The sequence below is a fragment of the Maylandia zebra genome, linkage group LG22 (assembly GCF_041146795.1).
Source record: "Maylandia zebra isolate NMK-2024a linkage group LG22, Mzebra_GT3a, whole genome shotgun sequence".
Classification (NCBI taxonomy): Eukaryota; Metazoa; Chordata; class Actinopteri; order Cichliformes; family Cichlidae; genus Maylandia; species Maylandia zebra.
In genome coordinates this window covers 11,824,515-11,852,486 of record NC_135187.1, presented here as the reverse complement: position 1 = coordinate 11,852,486, position 27,972 = coordinate 11,824,515, and the positions used below count along the sequence as shown (strand labels likewise).

Below are 27,972 nucleotides of genomic sequence, written 5' to 3'. Positions count from 1 at the left end.
ACCCCTTATAACAGTAACATAGGCAGACTATAGACAAACTTGTTAGCCACATTAAGGTGCAGGTCATCTCAGGTCAAAAAGGTTAGTAGAACATATTTGTCTCTCACCAAAACTAATTAGTCCACTTTCATAACTATGACCTTAAGTAACTTCTAATTTCTAATAGTTTAATACTATTAGAGCCTTCTTAATTTCTTCTAGAAATGGCTAAATCTATCATCTCTTTTCAGATAATCATTGTTTGCTAAGTGAGAGTCTCATAAACACAAGTTTATGTTTCCCTAAGTGCTACTTTACAGAAGTATTAAGGTTTTATGGTGGTGTGTTTGGCACAAGCTGACTTCATGTGGCCTGCCTGTGACTTTACTAATTATGCTCCGCTCCATGACATTCATCCTTCAGTGCCTTAAGTGCACTCTGTACCCTTTGCATGCACAGACTGGTCAGAGTAAACAGTTTATGAGGCACAACTGGATGTTAATCACCAAACAGGCTGTTTTGAGCCCTTTAGAATGTAAATGACAGGATAGAGACTTTAAAAGCAACTGTTGCTGATAGAAACGTTCTGAGCAAGCACATTTTCATACCAAGCATAACACGCAAAAAGGTTGGAATGGCATCATGTCAGACATCCAACATACGGATCCTGCAAATAATTATGGCAGATCTACTGAAATACCAATGCTTGAGAGCCAGGCACAGGATAATCCCTTTAAATGATACTCTCTGTTATGATTACTATTTAAAATAACTTCTGATCTTCTTCTAAACAATTGCAGTAGCAGTGCAAAGAGACACTGTGAAAGTAAGAAACTGCAGGCCTGGACTTTTTAAAATACTTTCCAGTGGAGCTTTGTCACATCTCTACTTATCTCCAGCTCTTTGTGCATGCAGGGAGGTGATGGTAATGGTGTTACTGGGGCAGCCTGGCTTCTGGGATACATCCCTTTCACTCATGCCTGGATGCATTGCAGGCCACTTTAACAGAGAGGATGGGAGTTATTACTTACCATGATCTACCCCCCGCATCAGCCCTTCCCAATGTATCACAGGCCTATTTGCTGGCTTAGACCCAAAGCCAGCAAATAGGCTCCACTTATGCATTCTTATCGTTCACTGACAGCGGAAGGTGAATTTGACACCACTCTTTAAAATCCGGGTCTATAATTCACTCTAGTAGGGCTTTAGAAGGTGCTACCCTGACTTACTGCAGGCCACTTTCTGCAGCTGTATAAAATAGGAGAAACTTCTGCCGTATCTTAAAAACTGTCTAACTCGGTCACTCGATTGTTTGTTTTAAAAGCCACCTTTAAATGGTTTTAGGACCGCTGTCTTAAAGTCTGTCAAGATTAGATGAGTAACAACTCAGACTGAACTTGTAGCAGATCTCTGTGACCTTTGCTCCAGTGGCCAGCATCCAGAGATTTACTCAATTGCTGCCACATTTTTTGTCCTCTAACAGGATGTCATGTGAGAAAGACTGACATAAAATAAATAAGAAACAAACATAGGCCCGGCATGTCAAAGTAGACAGTTTCATCAGGCAGTTTTAAAAGAGCTGTTTGCTACACCACACCTGTAAATTACTGAATAATATCCAGGCTTATATGCAGTGTTCTGTGACATAATTTTCTGCTGCAGCAAACTTTATTTTAACAAAGTTATCCTTTCCGTGGACTGTTGTAAACTTGCATGAAGAATCTACAACTACAACAAAAAACTACAACTGGAAACTCAACAACACTGTAGTTTGATCCTATTTAGTTCACCTTGTAGATAAGCGCTCTAACAATATAATGAAAGTTAACAACTTCCAGAGTGCTCACTCATCTACTTCCTGACAGACATATCAGCTAGCTGCAACCACACAAACCCATCCATTGCATAAGATGAGTTGTCATGTTTACTGAACAAATGCTTGGGGTATATGGTAAATCTTATTAACTTTTTGAATCAAAGTTTTTTGCTTGCAGAGAGCTGGAAGTTTCTACGTGTTGCTTGTGTGGTTCGTACTTGCGTTGGTGTAGCTAGTCACTAACTGAGTCGTTAACTGTGTCACTCCCTCCGCTCTGGCTCACACAGACTATTTAGGTCTTGCAGTCACGTACCCGCTAACTATGTGATGTCAACTTGTCTGCCATTTTGAACGTGTTGCAACATTGGATCAAGTGAATAAGGCTTCAGTCAGACAGGATGAGAGAACGGCCCAATATCATATTGCAGCAACCAGTCAATTCAATGGGTATTCTGACCAGTTGGTGATTGCTGGAGGTTGTTGCAGTCATTCTGATATTCATTCCAGAAGCAACAGTCACACAGCCCTATAGATTGGTCAGTGACCCCGGTAGGAATTTTGGGTCTTGAGAGAAAATACTTCCCGTTAATATCCCAATGAAACCTCCTTGATATAGTCACTAGCAGGTTGCTACAGACACCGGTATTTCAAACTAAATATGCTGACTACGAATACTTGCTGACCACTAGTTGAACATTTGTGAAACTGTGCAAGAAATGGAGACCATTTGCCTTGAAAGTAAACACCGCGTCATTTGAATCATGCAAATTGCAGTGCTGACGCACAACTTTCACTTTACAGGCAAGCATTCACCACTTCGGGTTTGTGTTGCAATTTTTCATGTTTCACTTTTTCTCAGTGTACCGTTAGTTAGCACAGTTAGAGTGTTTGCAGACAAGGTATCATCTTACATGCAAACTACTGGCAACTAAGCAATCTGTTAACAATCTGTTAACAACCAAAATAACCAAAAGGAGATTTTTTTGCACCACATATTCTTTGTGACTGATTTCGCTCAATGACAGCCAGCAACCACCAGAAACCTCTCGATAATCCATCTGGGAATATGCATTTTTCCTTCAAGACTGGTGATTCTATCATGCTCAATATGGTAGACAGCTCTTGAGCACTGTGTGTGAACCTCTATAGTTGATGAATAAAGCACCTTTCAAGGCATATGTCTTACACAAAAAGCAGAAGACTGAGAACATTGATATTAACAGCAGAACCTCTAGAGGATTGCTGCATTGGTTGGCACCTTGAGTGCATTCACTCAAGTACCTAAACGAAGCACAAGTAAGGCTGGGGAAACTTGCATTGAGTCGAGACTGAAGAAATCACTTGGATTAGGGATGAAATGCTTCTTCGACTGAAAATGCTCCATCCAGACTACAGAATCAACTTTCTGGAATTCCCTCACCTGAAATATTGAGCATCAATCAAGGCATTATATTTTCTACTCCACAGAGTATAAAGTAGAAAGCTTAAAAAGAGAGGCAGGGGGACTTCCCATTTCAAAAACTGTGGAAGTGCCCTTGGTGCAGAAGGATTTTATAGGTCAGTATAGACTTCCTGCAAGGAGGTAGTTCCCACAGAATGTATTATTTGTGAAAGTCATGCCACTACATTGGAGAAGGTCTGTAAGCAATACAAGAAAGCAAGTAAACATGCTGATGGTGGATAATTTAGAATAGGAATAGGAGTGCGCAATGAATTGGGTTGTCCAAACCCTCTCTCAGCTCTCTTGATCTGTGTGAATTTGGCCATCTGAAAAACAACCAAGTGCCTGCCAGCACCTGCTTGATCCAACACTGCCTTTTCTTCCCCCTTTATATCTTTCTTGCTTGTTTTCTTCCCGTTTGTCAACCTGTCAAGACAGTATTGATGCTAATCTTGTTGTGGTTTTGTATTTCCAAGGACATAATGAAACATGTGTACACAACTTTAAGTAAACCAAGCTCTTTATAAATGATTAGGTCAATTATAGTGCGTAGTTTGAAGTACCCAAAATTGCTTGGCAGGTTCAGACGCACACCATTTTTCAACCTTCAAAGGTTTACTGTCATGATGGTTTGTCAACAGGGCAGCCAATAAAAGAAAGTGAGATTTTCTGGCTGGTATATTCAAGGCTGGGTGATATTTCTTAGGAAAAACAAATCAGAACTTCTAACCAGAGTGCAAAAGTTTTAAGCCAAATTGAAGTTCATATTTTCCACATTTTGTCAGATATTCTTAAACTATATGACTTTGCATATCATTACTCAGTGTTAACCATTCAAATAAATCACAAACACAGAAGGGGGAATATACATAATACCTTTTGATGTGGGGATTTTTTTTCCCAAACAACTGATGAGATCTCTGTGTAGATAATTTAAATGCTTCAATTGAAATGAGGCTTGATTTTCAACAAGGTCTGGGTAAAATTCTGATGCTCTTAATCACGATTTCGAAACACAAACCCGAGTCAAATTTAGATTTAATACTTCTTTTGATTATGTTAAATCTGCAAAAAACATTAAAACCCAAGAAAGAAGAAAACCCGCTTGTGTTGCTCTTGTTGCTTTTAGTCTGTTTTTTTTTTTGTTAGTTTCTTTGAGACATAAATTTTGTGTAATCTGTGTTATGCTTTCTCTTACGTGAATGGTCAAACTTGGAAGGACCTTTAAAATCAAAGTCTGACAGTGTTATGTCTATAACACATACATTCAGTGATAAACTACTAGAATATACGACAAAGAAAGTCTTTTATTTGTCAGAATGACAGATTGAGATATAAAAGTTGCAATGTTGGCATTGTGTTATGAAAAGCACAGATGGACAAACACGGTCTTTTGACATAAAATAGAGAGACGGACATTTTAAAGCCTTGAACTTGAGTTTTGTAGCACTTGTGTGAGAACATCCAAGAGCAATGTTTGGTTTTCATTTACTGATTTTGATACGATTATACAGACACTGCTTGTTTTCATGAGGAAAATTTATTCTGGAAATGAATTTTCAGAGTTGCTCTGCTCAGTGCTTCTTTAGGACTAAATTCCAGTGAAACTACACATAACTCAAATCACTGCAAAGTGTTAGACAAGAAACATAAAAATATCATAATATCTACAGGCTACAACTCCTATAAAACCGAGAGAACAAGCCCATCTCATAAAATCTACGGTAGGAACAAGCTTTTATTATTGTTATTATTATAAATTTAAAATTGTATCTTTAGGTCCTTACTTTAGGTTACTGGCAGTCTGTCGCAAAAACACACTTTATTCTCATTTCTTTAGCTGAATCTATGAACAATGCCAAGATAGCACTGCTTGACAGCAATATAATAGTATTTTTGCACCAACAAGGCAATTCCCAAAAAGCTATTAGCCAAAAACTTGGCGTATCTGAGCATGGTGTGTAGTGTGTCCTTAAAAAAGTTGAGGACACTTGACAAGTTCAGATCAGTTGATCCATTTATTGTTCGAAGCCTAATCAGAAATGGCATCAGTGGAAGGGTGGCTATCAAGAAGCCATTCTTAAGGAAGAAAATGCTGAGGTATGCCAAATTAAGTAAAAACTGAAATTACACAAAAACCAGTCCCCACTGAAAATCAATGGCAAGCAGTCTTGCAAAGATCAGGAGAGAGGTACAACAGTGAGTATCTACAGCCTTCTGTAGAATGGGTCTGAAATGGTTTAGAGCTGCATTTCAGCCAGTGGTGTGAGGATATTGTCAAAGAGAATGGAATTATGCACACAGACAAGTATCAGCAGATTTTGATTCATGATGCAATACCATCTGGAAAGCATCTGATGCTAATTCAGTAAAAGCATCCCAGAGTAGAGAAAAAAGACAAGAAGAAAGACAAAAGAACACCATCAGTCATGTACTGACTTTCTCAGAGCCCAAAACTCACCATGATTGAAGCAGTATGGGATCACCTTGATAGACAACTGGGGAGCTACTCCTGCAGAGTACTTAAAGAAATTACATGCGTGAGACAGTTCTAACATGGGAATTCTTTTATGCCAAAGAGCCTTTATTTACTGCATGATGGACATGATTCAATAAATCACTGTACCTAAAGAAATGAGGGGTGGTTCAAGACAGCATTTAATGTATGATTCCTAAGTCAAGCAGATGTAACAGTCGCTATTAGAGACAAAGCATGGTTTCTTTCAATGACAAATGTAAACAAATACAGTGAAGGAAAGTGTGCATATGAATGTATATTTTCATAAATACTCCAGTTACATTGGTGCTATCTAATGTCAAAATGGTCCAAAAATTACTCCAATTAATTTTGCTTATCTAGCCTTATGGGAGAGGAAGTTCTTGCAGTCATTCAAGACATGGGAATGCATAACGAAAAACAAATAAGCAAACAAAGCTGGACCTGCTACCATTCATCCAGATGTCTTAAACTGGGAGCACCAGCAGAGGGACAGTCCTGAGATATTGTGGCTCACTTAGTCATCCAACATGAGAAGCTTTCCTCAGGGACACATCTGGACAGGAATGCACCCTTTTTTAAAAGTCTTTTTTTGTGTGTCTATGCTGCTGGCCATGTCAGTCTGCCCCTTTACTTAAGCACACAGGGATCGCAAACCCACCATCCCATGGAGGAGTCTATTACGTCCAAATATTTGAGATAGCATTCCAGTATACCCTCAAAACATCCCAGCAGGAGATTCCTCTGCCAGACAGTTGTAGAAATATATGAAAGGGGGCATGTTTTGTTTTAATTTCAGCCATGACAGAAACCTTACTACATACAGCGTTGCATGTTAAACCTCCTAGTCAGGCAAAACCTCAGGGAAAAATGGTTCCAGTAGTTTGTGTGCCAGCCCCACTACCTACCAAGCTGGGCGTCTTTTTAAATCAAAACGAATGAGCCTTTAATGACAAGGGTTGTTTCCTTCAATGTCACGTTCGTGTTTATCTTTCATCCTAACATCCCATTAAGCATAGACTCCGGAGTTTATAAACTGTTCCTATAGTTAATCACCACAGTGTGAGCTGAGCACGGCCTCCTTCACTTTCTCTTTCTGCCTCCCTCCATCCCATATCTGCACATCTACACGTACTTGCATTTCCGAGTCTTTCTTACAATCTTTGCTTCGCTTTGATTTTAATACCGAAGACACAGAGACACTATCGCACCAGGTCCAGATTATGTTACTGTTCAGTCATTTTGCACGCTTCCACTGTTGCTAACACGCACTGTCAGTGGCTGCACGAGGCACTTCTAAGTAAGTGAGGCCGAAGTAGACCAGCTAACATGCACACATGAAACAGCTTTGACCCGAAGTTTACCACATATGTTTAAAAGGACGTGGACGCTGCTCTTATCGACGATGTGCAGCTAATGAGCAGTTTGATCTTTGGCTTCGGTTGACATGTTGCATGTTTGTGCATCTTGATCATTAGCTGCTCACGTGTTTGATGTTTTTCATAGAAAAACTGCAGTACGAGTACATTTGTACACACATTGAAAGGTTCTTGACATAGCATGTCATTGGAATTACATCACATCTTTTTCTGTTGTGCAAGGTTGCTAAAGAAAACAGAAGTAGAGAAAAGGATCATTTAGAGAAGTGCACACTGTGTGCATTACCTGTCTAATTCCTGGGTTTCTGTGTTCAGTTTCTGTTTGTTTTTGAATTTCATAGGCAGCGGCACTCAAGACATGTCTATAAACAAAAGCAAAAGCAAAGGATGGATCAAATGATTTCAACCAGTGCAACCAAACATAAATCGTCATGCTCAAACAACAAAACATCTTATCCATTTTTTGTGATTAGTTTGAGGGCTTAAAGGTTCCAGGTACTAAATGGACTGTAAAGCAATAACACTGTGGAAAAAAAAAAAGAGAAGAGGCTTTGTTTTCTTTTTGAAAGCTGCCATCTCTGAGGACGTGAATGAACTTTAAACCTTAACTGTTAAGCCAACATGATGAGTACCACAACGCTCAGAAAAACTGAAATATGAACATCTAATCTTGGAACCGAACTCCGTCTGGTGCTGTTGTAGGACTGAAAACCATGAGAAAGCCACGAATCTTAGTTGTATCATGGCAAACAATGATAATTACTCCATACAAGGTAGATTTTAGGAAAACAGTGACATCACCCATTCTTTTTTGCAATCTGTAACTGTTAAAAGTTATATCTTCATCCTTCCCTTAGACGAGACATCATAGACATCATGTATCACTGACGTGTATACATTTACATGGATAATGTGAGTGCTGTTTGACAGCATGTGTCAGCTTCTGTTCCAGTTTCTGCACCTTGTGATTGCACATGCCCAGAGAAGTAACATCTCATATGATCCTTCTCAGACTATCGGCTAAGCTCAAGGTCATCTCATCCAAACACAGGCGAAAAAACAGGCTTGTGCAGATAAAACAGTGTCGTGCACAAACCGCATGCAGAAACGGACACGAACGTGACACACTCACGCGTGCAGATTTACTAACGTCCATGTCCAGGCCTCTGGAGGATTAACCTTTCCACCTCAGAATCACAGCAAACATGTCAACTTAAATAAACTTCTGGAACTATTTGTAACCATTTGTATTTTCGTTGTAAACTCAGACCAACAAGCACATCCATCTTTTCAATCAACAACAGATTTCTAAGTTAGTTCCTGTTAGGTCACCGTGCAGCAGCGCAATTTAGAGGTAGTCTGTCACTGCACCGTTGCTGCAGAGGGGAAGTACATGAAGAAAAATGTTACGCTACATTTTTTCCATCCCTAAATGTGTGCAAAGTGCTTTCTCTACCAGTAATCACAACACTGACTGCTAAAATCCACCTGTACTAATCATTACAGCCAACTGTTTGCCTAAACCAAAAACAGCTTGATGCTTCAGGCTGACACCAAATACAGCAGTGTTTTTACAAGGTTTTCCCCTGTAACACGCACTCGAATAACAATGTAGCAATAATAAACAGTCCTAAATGAAGGTCCAGATTTCTATAAAGGTCAGAATTTGGTGTAAACAACATGAAAGCATGGATTCATCCTGTATTATATCAGTGATACAGGCGTGCTGCTGGTTGTGTAATGTTGTGGGGGATACACTTTGAGGTTCTTAGTACCAGCTGAGCATCTTTTAAATGCCACAGCCTATCTGAGTACTGTCGCTGACCTTGTCCATCCCTTTATGACCACAGCGTTCTCATCTTCTGATGGCTCCATCCACCAGTATAAATCTCCATGTCACAAAAGCTGAAATGATCTCAAACTGCTTTCTGGAACATAACAATGAGTTCACAGCTCTCAAATAGCTTCCACGGCAACCAGATCTTTGGGTTGTTGTGGAAAATGAGATTTGCAGCAGCAGCCCACAAATCTGCAGACAAAAAAGGGTCCAACTCGCAAAGGTGTAACTGAAGAAGTGGCCAGTGAGTATATGTATCAACATGTTTGTATGGGTTTTGCATTGTGAGCACAGAGAAAAAAATATGTAGGACTAGATAAATTAAGTATAGACTGATTTTTACAACATTTATCATTTAAAGTGAATTTATGAATTATATAAAAGAGCTATTTCCATGTCAATTTGGGTGGGTTTTTTTGGTGGGAGAGTGATTAGCTATAGTTTGGTGTAATGCAACAAAGCAAGTTCTAATGAAAATCTAAATCAGTATCTGCTTATATGTAATGTTGAACTTTTTAGAGCCTTTACTAGAAAGAAAAAATCCAATACACAGCTTGCTTGCCTAAAAGATTATTTGTTAGAGCCTCTTGTTACCGTACTTGATTGAATACTTAGATTGTGTTTTAAAAACAAACGAATTATGCGTTTTAGGCGTGTGAATTGCATACTTGGTGCAATTCATCACCAAATTCTGTCGTGCAGCAGGTGTTCCTTATCAGCTAATCGACAGCTCTGATAGCAGCGTGACCGAAAGTACAAACAGCTAAAACGACCAAAGAAAAGAAACATACTGAAACAGTCGACGGAGTCATTGATTTTATGAGGACTCTTGAGTTGCACTGTACGATGTTTTGAGGGTGTTATTGTTTAACAGCAGGGAACATAAGAAATGTCACAGGGTAACCCACTTTACTGACTTTCCTCTACATGTCTGCAGTGAGTGTGCCAGCTCCAGCTGTGGTATTCTGTGAAATATGAGAAGTCTGGCTCAGGTCCCCGCTAACGCAAACACAACTCTGTACAGGGTTACGAGTGTCTTTGCTTTCAAAGCAAATATTAAGATTTGTGGGTGCAAATGTGGGTGCAAATGTGTCTGCATGTGCGTCTATATCTTTTCGTGCATGTGCGTATTGCCACTAGCAGGCTGAACGAAGTGTCACACCAATCACAGCACTTAAAGCGATAAACCGAGACCCGACTCACTTCATGTGCCCAAAGCGCCCAAAGAAAACAGAGGCAGGTTATAAACAGCCTGCCCTTCTGAATTGCTCCAGACTGAATTCCATCAAGATGTGTGGGTCTGAAGATGTAATTCAATACGTTGCACAATACTCACAGAGCAGCTCGCCTCCCTCACTCGCACCACAAGACAATAAACGATTAAATAAATACGTGAAGTAATGCTCAGATGTGACACGAAGGGCTTAAGAACAAGTGGCTCACATCCTACCACCATAAGAACGCAACAAAAACAATGGAGACAACCATTACTCATTTGAAGATCTATGTAGGCCACAGTGCGAGGGAATGAAGCTGTTTATGTTTTCTTTCCTACTATTCCGAGTCTGTCCCAATCTTCTTCTGTCTTCTTTTCACCGTTATGCGCTTCCTGTCAACAGTTTTCTACAACTTGGCCTCACGCTACGGCCTTTTCTCCTCATTTTGGAGCATCTGACCTTGATTCTTGTGTTTCTTTGCTTTAGAATCCGAGAAACACACAATCTGCAAGGCTAACTCCAAGCAGGGTGAAACGGCGCTGCCCTCTGGAACCTCTGGAAGGCTCCCCAGCGTTGACAAACAAAGACATCCACTCAGAATGCAACATCTGTCAGGGAGAGTCAAAGAGACACTGGAGGGAGAGCCGGCCTCAAAGGCAGCATCTAAGGCGGCTTCAGGAATTTTTCCTCCACTTCACAGAAATATCTACGGGATTGAAAATTATCATAAACGAAGATCAAACAACACAACTTAGAGTGAACTTCCAAATTGGATGAACACAAACTGAAGCATGTAGCGAGAGCATTCAAATTCACAGCGTATCCTTATTTTTCATTCTGCGGCACATTGCCAGAATCAGCAATACAAGAAATTGATATTTTATCAGTTATCTTTTCCTGGAAACAAACCAGTTGGGAAAAAAAAAGAGAACATCTGACAGATTACTGCAAATTCAAACCGAGTTAGACGTCTTGGGGTATTCTCTGCAAACAGCTCAAATATCAAATATCCAAACAGAGCTTTGTTTTTAATGCCATATCAGTTCCTTTGACCTTAATCAAACTTTGATTTACAGCGTACGACCTGCATGAACCGAAGTCTGGAGGAAAACAAATAGCAGATATGGGTGAGTAATATTATCTATCATCTGCTCTGTTTATCAAGAGTCATTATAAAACAAAAATACAAAAAAGATAACAGGCAGCTCTGCGACTGAAGTAAGCTTAAACACACTCGTGATTTGCTGCAGGCTAAAATAACAGCACATTACATTACTAACCGTGCACTTACATCGACCATAATGTCTAATGTTCCACTCTATCTAAGTTGTTATTATCTCATATTTGGCTCATAATCACTCAACCTTAGCAGTGGCAAAGATGCAGACAAGAACCTTTTTGCTTTTGGCAACTCTTCTGACAACAACTTCCACTCTAGTACTAATGGCTTTCACTTGTCTGCCCAGAATAATATTATGTATGGTTGTTCTGTTGGGAGGCAAAAAAACAAAAAACCTCTTATTTCAACAATTTTATAAGAAAATATTTAAATACCACACTAGAATAAAACCTATACACATACACTTACCTTAAAGCTGATATAATCTGTATTGCTGTATAAACAATGGCTCTGTGATGGTCTGTCAACCTACCCCATATCTTGCCCCATGACAGCTGGGATAGGCTCCAGCACCTTTCACCCTAAGTTGAACGGGTGGATGAATGGATGACTTGGTGTTATTAACTCTAAATAATTTCCCAGAGCTTTTACAAATATTGAGATATAAATAAGTAAGGAAGTAAAGTTTATTTCTAAAGTGCTTTTTACAGATATATCTTCACAAAGCAATCCAAAAAATAAAATATAGGAATTAAGGAAAACAGCTAACTAAAAACAGGTACTATCCATAAGAATCTCAACAAAAGGCCTCCTTGACTAAAAGGCGTCCAGAGAGTCAGCTAAACAAAGTTGGAGTTGGAGGCTATTTCAAAGTCTCAGTGCTGGAATTCCTTCTGACTTCATTGTTTGGTTTGTTTCTCTTATGACTCTTCTGGTCCGGGCAAACTGCTGTTTAAGTAAAAAAAAAAAAGCTCTAGTTAAACCGCTTTGTTCTTAATGTCAACTAAAAAGCAGACTTGCAAAGTTAGCAAAGGTGAACATAATGGAGCGTTTAGCAGCTGAAAAGTCAGATATGTCCCTCTGAAGTTGGTGGTGACCAGATTAGAGCTAAAAGGAATCTGAATACAACCTCTCATCAATCAGATGGCCTGGGGCTAGACTTCAGACTACCTCCAAATTTTTTTTAATGATGATTAAAAGTAATAATACGGTATAGCATATGTGCGTGACTTTTTTCACTGTGTCCAAGTGGCCAAATCACAAGAGTACCTACATTCGTAATACCTCTAACGACCAAATGAAGAAAAATTAGCACCATTAGAAGAGTGAGAGTGCACGGAAACATGAGCCTATAAGAGGAAACTCTCAATTTATTTTACAGATGCACGAATGGGTGCCAAGCTACAAGCTATAGCTACAGTGTTTTCAGTGGGGATGTCATAAATCCTGCAAGCATTTAGCCAAATGTATAACCTTGTAATTAAAGCAAAATAAATCCTCAATAAAGTACCCACCTGAGAGTAATTCACTAAAATGAATGATGGAAAAAGAAACCAAATGGTAACTTTGTATCGCTGCACTAAAGGAAACTAGACAAATTCAAAATGGACTGTCACATTACCTAGAAATGTACTGCTTCATTCATGTGACTTTAAAGAGACATAGGTGTACAATACCTGCCTGGCCAGTATCAAAGCTGCCATCATGTTCGCAGCCACCGGTTAATTGAAATACGACCTCTGGAAAAAACGGGTGAGTCTGAAAACAAAGCGGTACGGCTTATTGAGCATGACAAAACCGCTAAATGCCCCCTTTCCCTGAAAATCAGAAACATTAACAGTGTTGAACCCCATTTTCATGTCCGTGTGGAAATACTGCGGCATTGTTGTAATGTTTTTCCCTGCTCCCACGACACGCAGAAGCAGAAAGTTCTCTTTCCTTTTCACTTACAGTCAAAGCACAAGTGCAACCAAGAAAACCCTTCTGGAAGCTGTTATTGGAGCGCCCTTCTGTAATTTCTATGGTTTCCTTTTTGCAAGTTTAGAGGTCCAGAAGGACAAGACTTTTTATTCCTTGGAGCATTTGCCCGTCTTTATGTATCATCCGATTGTTAGCTTTGGACAACATTACGAGTGAAAAATAAACTCTTATAGAGGAAGTCACTACTAAAATAGATAGGTTTCCCCTTGGATCCCCAGGCACACTGTGTGGCCTTCTGACAGCATTAAGTAGAGAAACATATTCACTCTTTCTCAAATGAACTCCCAATATGGAAGGGAAACAAGCTGCTGCCCACATGTTGGTATATCCTCTAAAGCACTGTTTATGCAACGCAGTCAAGTTCGTCAAGAGGCAGAAAGATGGGAATTTCACAGGGATAAGACACCCAGGATGGTCATTTCCCCTCCATGTTCAACAGCTTAGTTTGGCAAAGGCTTCTCCAGAAACTTTCTGCAGTTTCCACAAGAGGGGGAAATGAGAAGATCTTATTACACTTCAGTGCACCAAAGAACACCATCTGTTGTTAAAGTGCACTAAAAAACACCAGTTTCATCTTTTAACATGTCAATAAAGCTGAGTTTTGGTATTGATCTAAGTATGTCGCAACACTAAATATTGGAAATTGTCGAACATCAAAATCTTATTAGCTCAGTCAATATTTTTGGTCATTTCAGTTTGTATATCATTTATGAAAACTTGCCTGTATCCACACTCTATCGAACAACCCAAAAAAAAGGGGGGGGGGGGGGGGGGGGGACTCCAAACACAATTTAAAAGTAGATGCTGATAAAATGTAGCTTTTAAAAATGTTTCCACCACCAACAAAACTCATTTTATGCAATGAGTGCATATTTAAATCTGGCTCCTGGTTACATTTGCAATCTTCTGGCTTCTTTATTCCATGACGGCTGCTAACATTTAGTCGAGGTGAAATTGTCCTGTTGTTCCGATAGCATTAAGATTTTGGGACAGCCTGCTTGAAGAAAACATTTTAATAGGAGGTTTTTAGAACATTATGGCCTGTATATGTACATAAACGGTAGGAGACCTTATGGCGAGATGACACTGGGAATCCTTTTTGTGCCCTAAATTGCACAAAGTTATAAGCACGAGATATTTTAAATCCCAAGAAGATCAACTCATACTTAGGTATTTCAAAAATAAGGTTTGCTGCATTGACCAGACAGTTTATGTTATAAAAGCTTCAGAAATGGAAACGTTAGCTTGCTGCTGTTTGATGCTAAATGATTATGTTTGATGTTTGTGAGACACTGTGGTTGAGATTTATATATATTCAAAGTTTCATTGTGGAATTTTACAGGCATACACTGGATTTGGATTGAAAATGGACGATTTTTTTATGCACTTTGACGTGACATATGGTGACATATGTTTGAAATAAATAAATAAATAAATAAATAAATAATAATAATAAATAAAGCTGACTTGCCAGCATAAGATAACAAAATCTCTTCTAAGCTGTAACCGTATTGCATTCTAGCAAGGAACTAACTAATAGCAAAAACACCTGTTTATGAGATATGGAGAAAATTCGAAAAAAACTCGTACTTTACCTTCCTGCTGCATATTGAGTATGTATTTTAGCATTTTGTTAGCTTCAGTATTCTGTATCACTCTGTGTTGTACTAAGATTGGCTGGTTTGTAACAGATAGGTGAGTTGCTGCAGCAGGTGCATTGTGGGAATTGAATCCTGTGAAATGTCTGATGTACTGTCCCAGTTTTACAGCCTGTCTGATAAAGGATTTTGATCTATACTTGTTTGGTTCTTCCTTGTTGGCAAACACCTGTTGCCAACAAGTTGCAGAGCGCCCTCAGGTGGACAGACTATGCAACATCAACACTTGTAACATCACTGAAGGGTGTTTCTTCTCTATTTTTTTTTTTCATTTTCAGCTATTGCCCAATATAAACCCCATTAAAGTACAAATCAGTGAATAATTAATATCACTGTGGACAATATATTTGGTAAGAACAGAAAATAAAAGTATTATAGATAAGTGTCAAAAATAAAAACACATTTGCATACCAAACACAGTCACCTACCTGTTGTCTTTTATTTTCTCTCCATTTCTTGTTTTTTGTGGGGGTTTTCTGCCCGTGTGTTCCTTTTATAATTCTGTGAAATTCTGGTAAGAAAGCTTATCCATGGCTCTTCACCTTGCAGACAGGAAAAAGAAGTAATCCTTGAGCAAACACGAGCCACCTTTGACTGGTTAGGAATGTTATCCGGGTCCATATACTTTACCCTGGGTTGACAAAGGTAAGATCTCAGGCTTAAAACACTTCCCCAACAGCTGTTTGCTACATCACTCTTAACTGTCTACCCCCCACACTGGACTGAAAGCACAGGCACAGGGTTGCTATCTATAATAATCTTCTCTGTCCGTCTCTTTCATCAGGGCTGGTTGGAGCAACATCAGGGCGAGCTTTCTTTTAGACAAGCAGTAAAAAGACCGGCGTGATTAAGATAGATAGACCGACTGAGACGCTTAATCTTCTGTCCAATGAAAAATGTTAACTGCATCCTGATGTTCTCCCCCCCATGTAGTGCAATTAGCGTGAATTACCACTGTGTGTTTAAACTTCCCTTATGAAATGACCAAGAGCTAATTCCTCTTTATTTCTGATACTTGTTTTTTCTGCTTTTGTATTTAAATTTACAGTATTTAGAAGATACATCAGAAAATTCATGATAAGATTGTCTTTGGTCCTGCACGATAAACTCCTAGGTGTCAGGAGAGAAGCACAATGGCAGTAGTGGTGCTCTCTTCCTTACATCTGAGGAGAAAGTTATTCTAGAGGTCCCATTAGTCAAACCTTCAGTGCACGAATGCTGCCGTTGTGTTTTCACAGGGTCCCTTGTACTGTCATAGACGGATGAGGTTCACTGAGCAAAGATAGAGCTGGTATTATTATAAACCATGGCCTTTCTCTGCACTTAAGACACAGACAGAAACACATACACAAGTTTTCAGACGTTTGACTACTAAAAGTCTTTTCTCATTTTTCCTCCCTTTAATGGTGACTCTACATAAACAACTGTGACACACAGAATGCTAAATGTAGATAAAGTCAGTAGTAGCGACAAAATCCTCTTGTGCTATACCCAAGTTGGTTTGAGACGCATTTCTAAGTTCTGTAGTTTCGTAAGATATTCTGAATTTGCTGGAGGGTGGAGTAGCCCCCAACACTACCTCCCTTAATTACGAACTCAGTCAACATCTCGCTCTAGCAGACCGCTGCCACTACCTGGTTAATTGATGAGAAATGACTATTTCCTCCAACTCGTGGAGTGAAAATTACTTTCTCTGAGAAAACGAAAAGCAGACGCAGCGTAGCTCTGAGAGCTTTCGAAGGACATGTTCATTGCATACAAACAGATTAATCGGTGAAATTCAGCTTGATAAATTCCCCGTTACACTGTGATCCATGAAATCCATCAGTTGTTAGCTGTGCGCGTGTTTGACTTACAAACTGCGGAAAATAAAATAAGCCATCAGCTTTTAGGTGTTGATGGCAGACTGGACATGCTAATCTTATTTGGGAGCAAGAACACTGTAGAAAGAGCAGGAGCACGAGATCCTGTGATGCCAAAACTGAAAGTTTGTTTGTTTGAATCGTGTATTCATTTCAGAGAGACGGTCTTGGGCTTTTCGGAGACACAAAGTCTCAAAGCCTGAAAAAGCAGAGTGCCTGCCAAGCAGTATCAGATATGAATTCGCATCTTATTAACATATTTGAACAAAACACCTCACAGATCTTCAAATTCCCATTAAAAGGATTTAATTTAGGAGTTATTTAACCAATAAATTCTTCCAATAAAAATATTCACATAAAACTTCTTTTATATGAATCTGGATTTTCAGGCTAAACTCACACTTGAACAAAAATAAAGAGAGCATTCTCCTTCCATGTCTTTTCCTCCTCTTTGAGTCTCTTGGGGCTCCCTCTGACTTCCTGCCATTAAAGAGACAGCCCACTGGAGAGCAGAGGGTGACTGACATATAGCTACCTTTGCTGTATGAGCATCTGTGGAATTTTGCGGTTAACACAGAGAAAAGTAGGAAGACGTCAGGAAAACAGAGATGTATTAGACAGAGACGCAGTACACAGTTACGTAACCAAATACTCCAGTCTGTCCTCTTTTGTGTGTTATCAAAAACACATATTTTGTTAACTAATAAAAGTCTGTTTGTCAACTCAGAAGCAAAGAAGATTAATGCCACTATGAGACCAGGCTGCTTTCTCAACAACTGAAGGAGTTATGAGGCGTAAGTCAACCAGTTGACAGCCGTGCATTTTAACATTTTTGATGTTGTCAGTGTTTTGTGTGGTAATCTCTGGAATTTTATTTTGAAAGTGGCCACACAGCATCACCCTTTGGGGGGGGTATGGGTAAAAGAAAGCTGCACTTTTCCAAGGCACATAAACTCTCCTACAGACAAGCACTTTGACAAACTACGTGTCGACTACATGAAAACAGCAAACACTGCATGGTTTTAGTCTGACAGCCTCGTCCACAAACCAAAACAAGGTATCTAGTGAAGCTACAAACAGACGCTCTGGGGAGACCACACACCCAAGCAGACACAAATATCTCAACAAATAGCACACAGCAGCCACTTCAAAAGAAAAAACTCATGCAGATGCAATTCTAAGATTTTCAGCGTGGTTCTGATTAAAACAGGAAAATTCCACTGCGTTCTTATTTCAGCTTATCATTAAGCCAAGATCATGTTTAAATGAAAAGAGAGATCTAGCACCTGATGCTCCACATAAAGTTCCTCCTTACCTTCTGTAGCCACTGGGTGTAATTCTCCATAACGTTCTCCAGCTGCTGGATCTTCTGGCTGGGAAAGTCTGGCTCAGGTGGTGGAGCGTCCCTCTGGAGAGAGTTGGCGTTGTACTGCGAGCTACTGGCCTTCGCTTCCTTGCAGGAGCCTCCTCCAGCTCCCTCTCCCTCAGGTAGGATGAAGGTGTAGGTGCACTGGCCATGCTGGATCTTATGAAAACGTCTGTTATTGGAATTACTACTGCTGCTGCTGCTACTACTAGTAGTACTCCCTCCATTACTGCTACTGCTGCTGCCGTCCGTCCCTCTCCGCTGCTCACCTCCTCCGCAGCTCACAATCACCAGAAGCGCCGCCAGCGACAGCAGGTGACGACTGTAGTGGTACCACAGCATCATATCAGCCTGGAAGCGCTGTTGAGGGTGATTAAATTTCTTGTGTCTCTTGTTTCTCCTTCTATGCTTTACTAGATGTTCTCTTAAGTGCTGAATCAGAAAACGTTAGCCTGAAACATGTATCCTCCATCCTTAAGTTGGACCTCCAGCAGTCAGAGTTCATGCAGACTTTTTTGCCATGGACGGGACACACATGTATGTTTCCAAACCTCCTCTTAAGCTTTTGTCCTGGCAGGGAAAGTTGCACACATGTCTTGGAGTGTGACAGCTTGGCTATATTTCTTGGTGTTCCTCCAGTAAATCAGAGCCTGCCTGCGTTTATCAGAGTGTGCATTTAAAGTAGGTGCTGGGTATGCTGGGATAGTGTCGTCAGACCTCCCCTGGTCTCTCTGCCGTTCTTTCCTCCTCTGCTCGCAAACTTAACGACTGGGGGTAGAGAGTGAGAGAGGGAGAGGGAGGGAGGGAGACGCGCACTCTGAAGAGCAGTTCCAAGCTTCCAGCACACTCTGCGCCTGCCCCTCGCAGAGCCTGCAGAGGAATGTGACTCTGTGCATGGACGTATTTGTGTGTGTGTGTGTGTGTGTGTGTGTGTGTGTGTGTGTGTGTGTGTGTGTGTGTGTGTGTGTGTGTGTGTGTGCGCCAGTGATCCTGGCAGAAAGAGACCTCAGCACAGAGGACATGCTTAGACTGTGGGGATCAGCTTTCAGACCGGTTTATGTGGTTGACCTGCTCCCTTGCCTGTGTAAAATAATAATAATAATAATAATAATTTGAACGCACGCATTTAATTTATCTCTTCTTTTCTCCCTGCTCAGCTAATAACAGGTGCTACGAACTTGTCACCTGTGCTCGGGGTAGCTTTATATGTTCTTCTGCTTATCTCTTGAAAGTACAAATCCATAGTCAGGACAAGCATTGTTTTATAAACTGCAGCACCTACATGGAAGTAGCCATAGGATCAAACTGCAAACCTACGTAGTGGCTAATGGACAGCAAACCATACGCCTGAGCTACATTTACCACAAGATATTAAGTATCTTTCATTCCATAGAATTTGTTGCAGTAAATTTAAAATACTATTAGAGAGCACTCGAACACCAAAAATGCCCACCATTCTATCATTTGGTAATGTTTGCTAAGTCTGTTTGACACTATATATACTGTAAGTAGTATATACATATATGTACATGCAAATATTTAATATGTACTATAGAGTAAAGTAAAAATTCAGCAAACAGTCACAAAGCATCTGTGGTCAACACGTTCTCGGTTGGCCAAAGCCTACTGTCATGGGCTAAGTTTTCTATTGGCAAACCTAAGTCAGCAACCTCCTTATGACTAATAAAAGCCATGTTTTTCCCAGTGATTTCATTGTATTGCATTGCATTTAACAACCAATTGCAAGCAGTTGCTGTGACCAACTGGTTGCTCAGAGACTGGCTGTGCAACATCCTCAACCTCTGGGTGACCACTTTTGATTGCACAGGTCACCTCCTGGGTAACCTGTCTCCAAACAACTGCAGTCTGACTCAGACAGACTACAATCACTCAGAAAAAGTTTGCAAATACTCACTGTCTAGTTTATAAATGCAGACAGATTGCCAACGCACTGCAAGCAGTCTGAGTCAGTCTGCGCCAGTGAGCGCAATTTGTCTCCAATACTTCTTTATGCAGTAGAAGACCTGGCACATCTGGTTGAAAAATGGTTGTATGGAGCCTGATCTATGGAAGGTCTTGTCCACTGAATTTGTAGAGTAACAAATTATTAAACTGTAACTATTATGGCTTGTTTTAGACTTAAAATCATACCGCTTTTTAGGTGTCGTTTTGCTTGGTATCTTAACTACAAGAGTTTACATAATCACAAGTATATCACATGCCTTCCAGTGTCACGTTTTCATGAAAACAAAAGTGAAATCCAAGAATGAGCAGGGGATAGATGGAATGCCTTTTTATCATTAAGCCAGAACAAGGGGCAGAGTGAGGAAATACAGCGCTGAAAGACCCTGGGTTAAAGGTCAAGTCCTTGTTACGGCCAGCCTATTAAAATCTCTGATTCCGGGAGACACAGCTGTCTGATTTCTGGCTGAATTTCAACATTCCTCGTCAGTTCAAGACATTCAAATTTGTGTACATGCTTGAGTGTGTCTGTTTTTCTGTTTGTGTGTGTGATGTATGTGCAAATACTGTATCCAGCGTATGTTTATGTATATCCTTCTGCTTATGCATACTCACAGTACATGTCACAGAATTCTGCGTAATCCTGTGTGGGTTTGACATCTTGTGTATCCAGTGATATCAGAAGGCTGAAAAAAGTTGGGTCTTGTGTGTGGGAGCAGAGGGGTGGTGTGAATGAATGCATGAAGGAGACCCAAGATAACAAACCCTCTGAATAACCCAGACTGGCCAAGACACAAAGCATGTTTGCTCTTGGAATGCTTTTCTTAGGTTGACGTACTTTGCTGGTGTCCTAAAAGTGAGGCGCCTTTTCCTGTGTCCAAAGGAAACTAAGGAGGAGATAATTGTAAGAACTGGGGCTTGTAAATCTAAACAGCACATGACTTTGATGCACAGCTATACATGAAAATATCTAAACAAATTTAGGAATTATGACTTAGTATTCCTTTAAAGCTACAGTATAGATATTTTCACATGCATAATGTAGGAAGAACAATGTTATTTATTTTTTATTTATTTTTTAGCCTTTAATAAAACAGACAAACACAGAAAACCAGAGGTATTAAAATAGAACATTAAATAAATGTGTTTTTTCTGTTTGAAGCTGCTACGGTTAGAGGGCATTTAGCTTTCTGTAGCCTTATATGGTCACTGCAAATCAGTTCAAAGTTGCTCTTAGTAATCACTTTTATCCTGTGAGGAAGCATCTTATTGAGATTAATGCGTGTGTCCACGTGCTTTTCGTTGAAGAAAGTCCATAAAACATTTTTGGAACACAAAACGCTTAATTTTCAGCCATCTCACATCCAGCAGTGGCTTGTTTTGCAAAGGAAAACACACAAGCTGTTTATATTTATGAGTTAGTAACTGAGTGCTATAGTCTCAGATCTGAAATCTTACTGGAATGTAAACTTATTGAGAAAACAAACAGTTTACAGAGCAACGAGAGAAAAATGATTCACTAACTCTTGGCATCCCATTCTGCCTGCTCCACATGTACATCCAATACATACCCAGTTTAGTAAAATACAAAAATCTACATGTATACATAGATATATGTGTGTGTGTGTGTATATATATATATATATATATATATATATATATATATATATATATATATATATATATATATATATATATATATATATAATGGAAGTAAGGTAACATATAGCTTGCTCAGGCTAGCTAGCTGGCAGGACGGTTAGCTAGGTTCAACAGATCCAGGAAGGGGCTTTTCTTTGTGGAGGTTGAATGCTCTTCCTGGGTTGTCTGAGTCAGGACAGATTAATTTGTGCTTCTAAAGTGAACGTAGTACAAAATGACAAAAACACAGAAAATTCAAAACGCTGGGTCAAATGACCCAGGACCATGACAGAATAGTTATCTGTCTCTATATGTTACCCTGTAAATGTAGTGCTGCAGGACATGTATACATGTTTCTATACTTGATTCTAACCTAATGCTAATGCCTAATGCTAAGTCTCTTTTACACTGCTGGAACTGTAACTATTAGAACACAGAATAAAAATACCTCTTCAGTCAAAAGAATTATTTTCACTTTGATCTGCCAACAAACTAAAGCAATTTTCCTTTATTAGGCAACAGGGCAGAAATCTTTGATATTTAAATGCATACAGGAAAAAAAAATCACAGCTCTAATCAGCAGCCCCCACTTTAGAAATAAACAACAACATAATTCCCATTTGATCATCATATGATCATGTGTGATTGATGCCGAGGTCACTCATAGGGATCATTTTGTGGTCACATGACTTGTAAAATGCCACTTTTTACAGACACAAATCCCAGGTAAACAGAAAAAGCAACATGTTAACTATTAACTATATTTTCTGTATTGGATGGAGGTATGATACCAAAAAGAATTTGTGACACGTTTATTTTTATTTAACTTTTATTTGATATTAACCACTTGAGATAACAACTGTTAGATAAAGTTATTCTGCATCCAAGTCGATCACCAATGACAACTAACAATAAAGTTTGTGTTTATTTATTGGAAACTCATTATCAACTCAAAATTCATGGTAAAAAATATTTTTACTCAGTGGCATATTGGTCCACTATTAAGATGTGAGGGTCTTTGATCTTCTATGGTTGGCTAGAACCCCGCCCCCCCCAATGTGGGGCATAAAGGGTGTTGTCACTGGATATAAAAGGCACAAGCGTTCCGTTTGACTCCAGTGACAAACCTAAGCAACTCATTCAGAAATGCTTGAATAGCTTCAGCTCGATTTGAATTTGATGAAATGGTTGTATAACCCAGCCTAACACTGATGGAACCATTTCTTTTGGTCCTGAGCTTAACAGTTTGTCATGGTGACGGTGACTGAAGGGGACACAAATACGCGCTTAAACACGAATGTCAAGGCAGTGGTGAACTAGTGCCAGCCTCCATGCTACTGACATATCAGTGGCAGGATCTGCTTGCAAGTGCAAATGTGGGTCATTTTCATATTATTCTCCTGTTCTGAGTTCAGTTCTGATGTGTGATATCCTGAGATCCTTTCTGAAAGATCCACGGTCTGGTCTGCTGGGGCCTCAAAGGAGCGTTAATCTCACACACAATAGCCTCGTTAGCATTTGACCATTGATGACATCACTTCATGCTAGATGGCTGAGAGGTGATAGTTAAAGAGTTATGCATTTGTGGGTGCTTTGAGTGGTTGTGGTTTTTGTGAAAGACTGAATGGATGTACTGAAGTGCATGTGCAGGGAGTAAAGAGTTACACCAGTGGCTCTGCAGGCACTTCATCTACTTTGCAGTAAGTCTATAGAGTAATAGGCTCGTGTTTTCAAGTCTGCTTACTTAAATCCTGTGGGATAATAATAATGGGGCTTAACGTCCAGTGGGGGGTTTTTTCCCGTAGAGAGACAAACATAAAGGATTAAGAAAAAAAAGCAGACATTCAGCTGAGTAGAAATAAATCGAGGCCTAAAACGAACACGCATTTTGCTTTGCAATTTCCTGTTGAGAGTCGAATTAAAACGTAATTCTTAAATTCCTTGCAGACCAACCTCATATGCAAATGTAGCAGACCCACCTGAAACACTATTCCTTGGTTCAACAAGCAGCATGCTAGAACAGAGTGCAACAATGGTTGCGCACTTAAAGGGCTCTGATTCCAAAATTTAATTTTCCGTTCATTGTCTCCATTGAAATTTCAGAAAATCCTCATATACAGAGTTTTAATCCTTGAAACATACCAACCAAATTCTTGGTGACTAATGACCATAAAATGATTTGAGAGGGAAAATGAAGGAAAACTAAATAAAATCCAACATAGACCGTGTGACGGCTCAGGAACTACTTGTCCCATAATCCATTGCAAATCCCAGATTCCACAGCAAACGTCCAATTTTCTTGAATTTAATTATATTTATTATTGTAGTGTTTATTTAGTTAATAATAATTCTAAAGTTTGTGTTGTGTTTTGTGTGTGTGTGTAACAAAGTATAGCCTAGTTATTGTTGTGGCACAGAGGTTCATTCTGACAGTTTTCAAATTTCATGCTCTCTAAACAATCGTAAGGTTCGTGGGTTTAAAATTTTCCATGGTAGCAGTGAACTCCACCAATCAGAGACATTGCTGTTTCAATTTGGGATTGTGGTGAGTGTAGTGCTTTTCCACAACATTACCAATAAAACACATTTTTGCTAAAATAAGGTTTATATCATACAGACTTGTGGTTTCCACAGGAGCACATGCCATTGTTTCACAATGTCACTCATAATGAATCGGCTTTGGATGGTTAAAACATTGTGGCACATAGTCAAAATCCCTACGGAGAATATGAATGATACTTTTACTTCAGGAACCTCACTGTTGAGCTCAAAGTTTTGACTTTCCTGTTAAATATACATCTGCTTTGCAGATGCCATAAAATGCGGCTTTTTCAACACACTAGCTTGACTGCCATTAAATATGATACAGATGTGTATGACAGTCAGACAGTAAATCCTCAAAGGTTGAAATCCTGTGATTTTTTTTTTATTTTATTTTCTTCCTTTGCTTGTTTTCTTTGATCATTTACTAGTCCACCATCATGTTGGATAGATTCATAAAACATTGCTTTCAGTATTTCCTCAGGCTGACTTGGAATCACGTTAATGGGTCTGTGCCAGCACAAGACTCCTCTTTTGATGCTAAAAAAGCTACTGCTGGGATTTACTAAAGAGTTGGCATGTTAATTTCACAACTGAAAGCATGGACGCAGGTATTTTAGTTGTTGGCCTTATTACAGAGTGCAAAAGGAGAATATTTAAATGAATTAGACAAACACGATTTATTAGGTGAGCGACATGCACTTTACCCAACATTGTGAAAAATTTATTGCCAATTTCTGGGTCTGATGTGGCTGTAATCAAAGCCGCTAGGAGAGAACATTTATTTGAAACGAGAGCAGGAGATGCTGCCAGAATTGCATGTGGTTCATGGCTTGACATATCTGTCACAATGCAGAAATAAATGGGACTGTGTTACTGTTTTAAAGTTTGAATTTTGCAATATGCAATACTGACTTTGATAAATACATAAAGATCACACTACTACCTTGAGGCGACTGTTGTGATTTGTATAAATAAATTGAGCTACTTGCAAAAATACAAGAGTGATGTGAGATTTCAGGTTCACATGGGAGAATAGTTTCTGTTAACATCTCTGCTGTTGTAATCCTGCTGTCCACCTATTATCGGTGTTATTAGGGCATGTATTGTTTGCTCTCTCAAGCCGTAATTATGCTAGGCTAGGTTGCAGACATGGACACAGACAAGTGAAGAAACAATGGCTGAGGAGTCACTCCTGTTACTTCTTTGAAGTTCACCGCCTAGTACGCATGCACAGTTTGTGCACAAGTAAACCAAAAATGAGCAGGCACATCCACATGGACCTACACATTTAACAGCCAATGACACTTGGACTGAAGTGGACGCTAGCATAAATCTCGCCTAGGGTCACTTGTGCTGTCATTGTGGTTGGTTGACTGGCAGATTTCCTGTCAGCCTCAGCTGCACTTGCATTTGGAGCTATTTGTAATATAGTTTAATTCTAAATGTTCTAAACTCGAGCATTTTGGCAGTGGCTATGATAACATACTTGCACAATGTTCAGTTTGTAGCATTGTGTTGACTAGAACAGTATGTGACTATACATAACAACAGTCTTGATATCTGCTCTTTTGTCAGAAAGATCCTGATTAAGATCGACAATAGCCAAGCGTATTACTTTTTGCTGAACCAGCATTGGATTTGATGGATTTTGTAAACAACCAGTTCTGACATGTGCCTGCTGGAGCAATGATGTCATCAGGGCGAGACCACTGGAAAAGTGACAGTGGGAAGCCATTAGCACAAGGTGGCTGTCAGTCTTCCTTTTCCCCTTGGGATCCACAGGTCGATATGTACTCCACAGGCATGGCCTCCATCTCCTGTCAAAGCATGCCATATCCCTATCCAACCTCAATTCCACCCATCCTTGATACATGAGACAAAGTTCAGGCCGAGGTGAATGGAAAAGTAAAAAGGTTTCTGTCTGTCAGTATGGTATTAAATCTTATGTTGCTCCTCAGAAGAAGAGCTGTTTTCTTTAACTCGTTTTTTCTTTTTTCTTATCTCAACAGAAACAGAAATAGGAAAGTTAGGAAAAAGGGGGCACCCACGGTCAAGTTAACTGCACTGTTGGTGGTCCTGCAGTTGGGTCTGGTACCATGATAAAACTCTAAAATGAATGACAAAGCATCAGTAAACAATAGAAACAGACAAAAAAACATAAATAAATGAAAAAGAAATATGGGTGCTTTGTGCCCACTTGCAAAAGCTTTTGTGGTTCGGACCTCGTGTTTGTTTTTCCTCTATGCTTCAGCAATTTATCATTATAGCAAAGTCAATTTCAAATTCAAGTTGATATGTGTATTCCTTAAGACGTTCTGTTTATTTTTGTGTACTTCATGTCACCAGTCCCATCTGATGTTTCCTTTTCCAACTCCTCACCCTCATTCCTGCCTCACTACAGACTGCCACAAATTTGCATGCTTTAGTTTACTTTGTGTCTCTCGCGTGTATTATAAAATTTTCATCAAATCACAGAGATCAGATTTGTCACAGTCAAGTTTACATGATATCACTATGCGTTCAATTTGCAATCATAAGGTTAACCAACGCCACATGGAAGCAAATGCACAAACAAAATATGACCTTTGCTGCTGCAATATTTGGTTGGTGCAAAGGTCAGAAGAGTGTTTGGCTAGACCCCGGGAATGTGCTATGTGGCTCTAGATATGTTACCCTCTGTTCTGTCTATTTTAGAGAGCAGTAACTCTGCAAAGCAGAAGACTGGAACACACAAACACAGATACAGACAAAGAAAGCACAACTGAAAACAACATACAAGTTACATTTATAGACTGACACACAATATATTTAAAAAACCTAAAAAAAAGGAATTGTTTACTAAATCTCATAATTCAAAAGTTTTTCTTATTTTCTTTCTTTCTTACTTTTCCACTGTGCACAACCCTTTGTCCTTTTGTTGTACTATCTATGCCTGTACTAGTCGTGGACAATTGTAAACCACAAAAAGCTGCAAACATCGAAACATACCAACAATTACTGAGTAGAGTCATTGGAATTCAAATGAAATAAGTCCTGTGACGTGGTTGGCTACAGAGCTGAGCTACTCTCAACTTTAAGGAAAGTGACACAAGTGGCTACTAATGGCAATGACAAGTACTTGTGGCTGACATATATTATGCAATATAAAGTGTCAGCTCCAAAGTGATGGGCACTGAGTATATACACTCACCATCCACTTCAGGTACACCTGCTGGACTGCTCATTAATCCAAATATCTGTGGCAGCTACTCAATACATTGAATTATGTCAACATGATTAAGACGGCATGTTCAAGTGCAAACCCAGCGTAAGAGTAGGGAAGACAGGTGATTTACTGTAAGTGACTTTAAATATTTGCTGGAGCCAGATGAGGGGAGGAGGTTTTCCAGCACAACCTAGGGAAAATAAATACCTTAAATTTTAAGGTAGAATTTAACATCTCTATCATGGTAAGAGAAAAATGAAATATCTACTTGTTGACCAAACGTTACAACCAAGAAGACCATATCTGAACACACAACACATCAATAAAATAATAATGAGGCAGTAATAAGCAAAGTCCTAAAGCTGCAGAAAACCACATTGGGTGCCATTTCTGTTATTGTACAAGCATGCTATTGTCGCGAAATCGATCAATGTAGAGCAGTGTCACAAACCACGGAGGCCCCAGAAA

General features: G+C 39.5%; 1 protein-coding gene across 1 annotated transcript in view; it reads right to left on the bottom strand.

Moving 5' to 3' along the window:
* The window catches only part of angpt1 (angiopoietin 1), a 62,900-nt gene extending 43,967 nt beyond the window's left edge, over positions 1-18,933 (bottom strand). Inside the window, exon 1 of the mRNA XM_004548943.4 lies at positions 18,102-18,933. Coding sequence (XP_004549000.1) covers positions 18,102-18,497 — 396 coding nt within the window. The 5' untranslated portion in view covers positions 18,498-18,933. The remainder of the gene's footprint in view (positions 1-18,101) is intronic.
* Between the last annotated feature and the right edge of the window lie 9,039 nt (positions 18,934-27,972).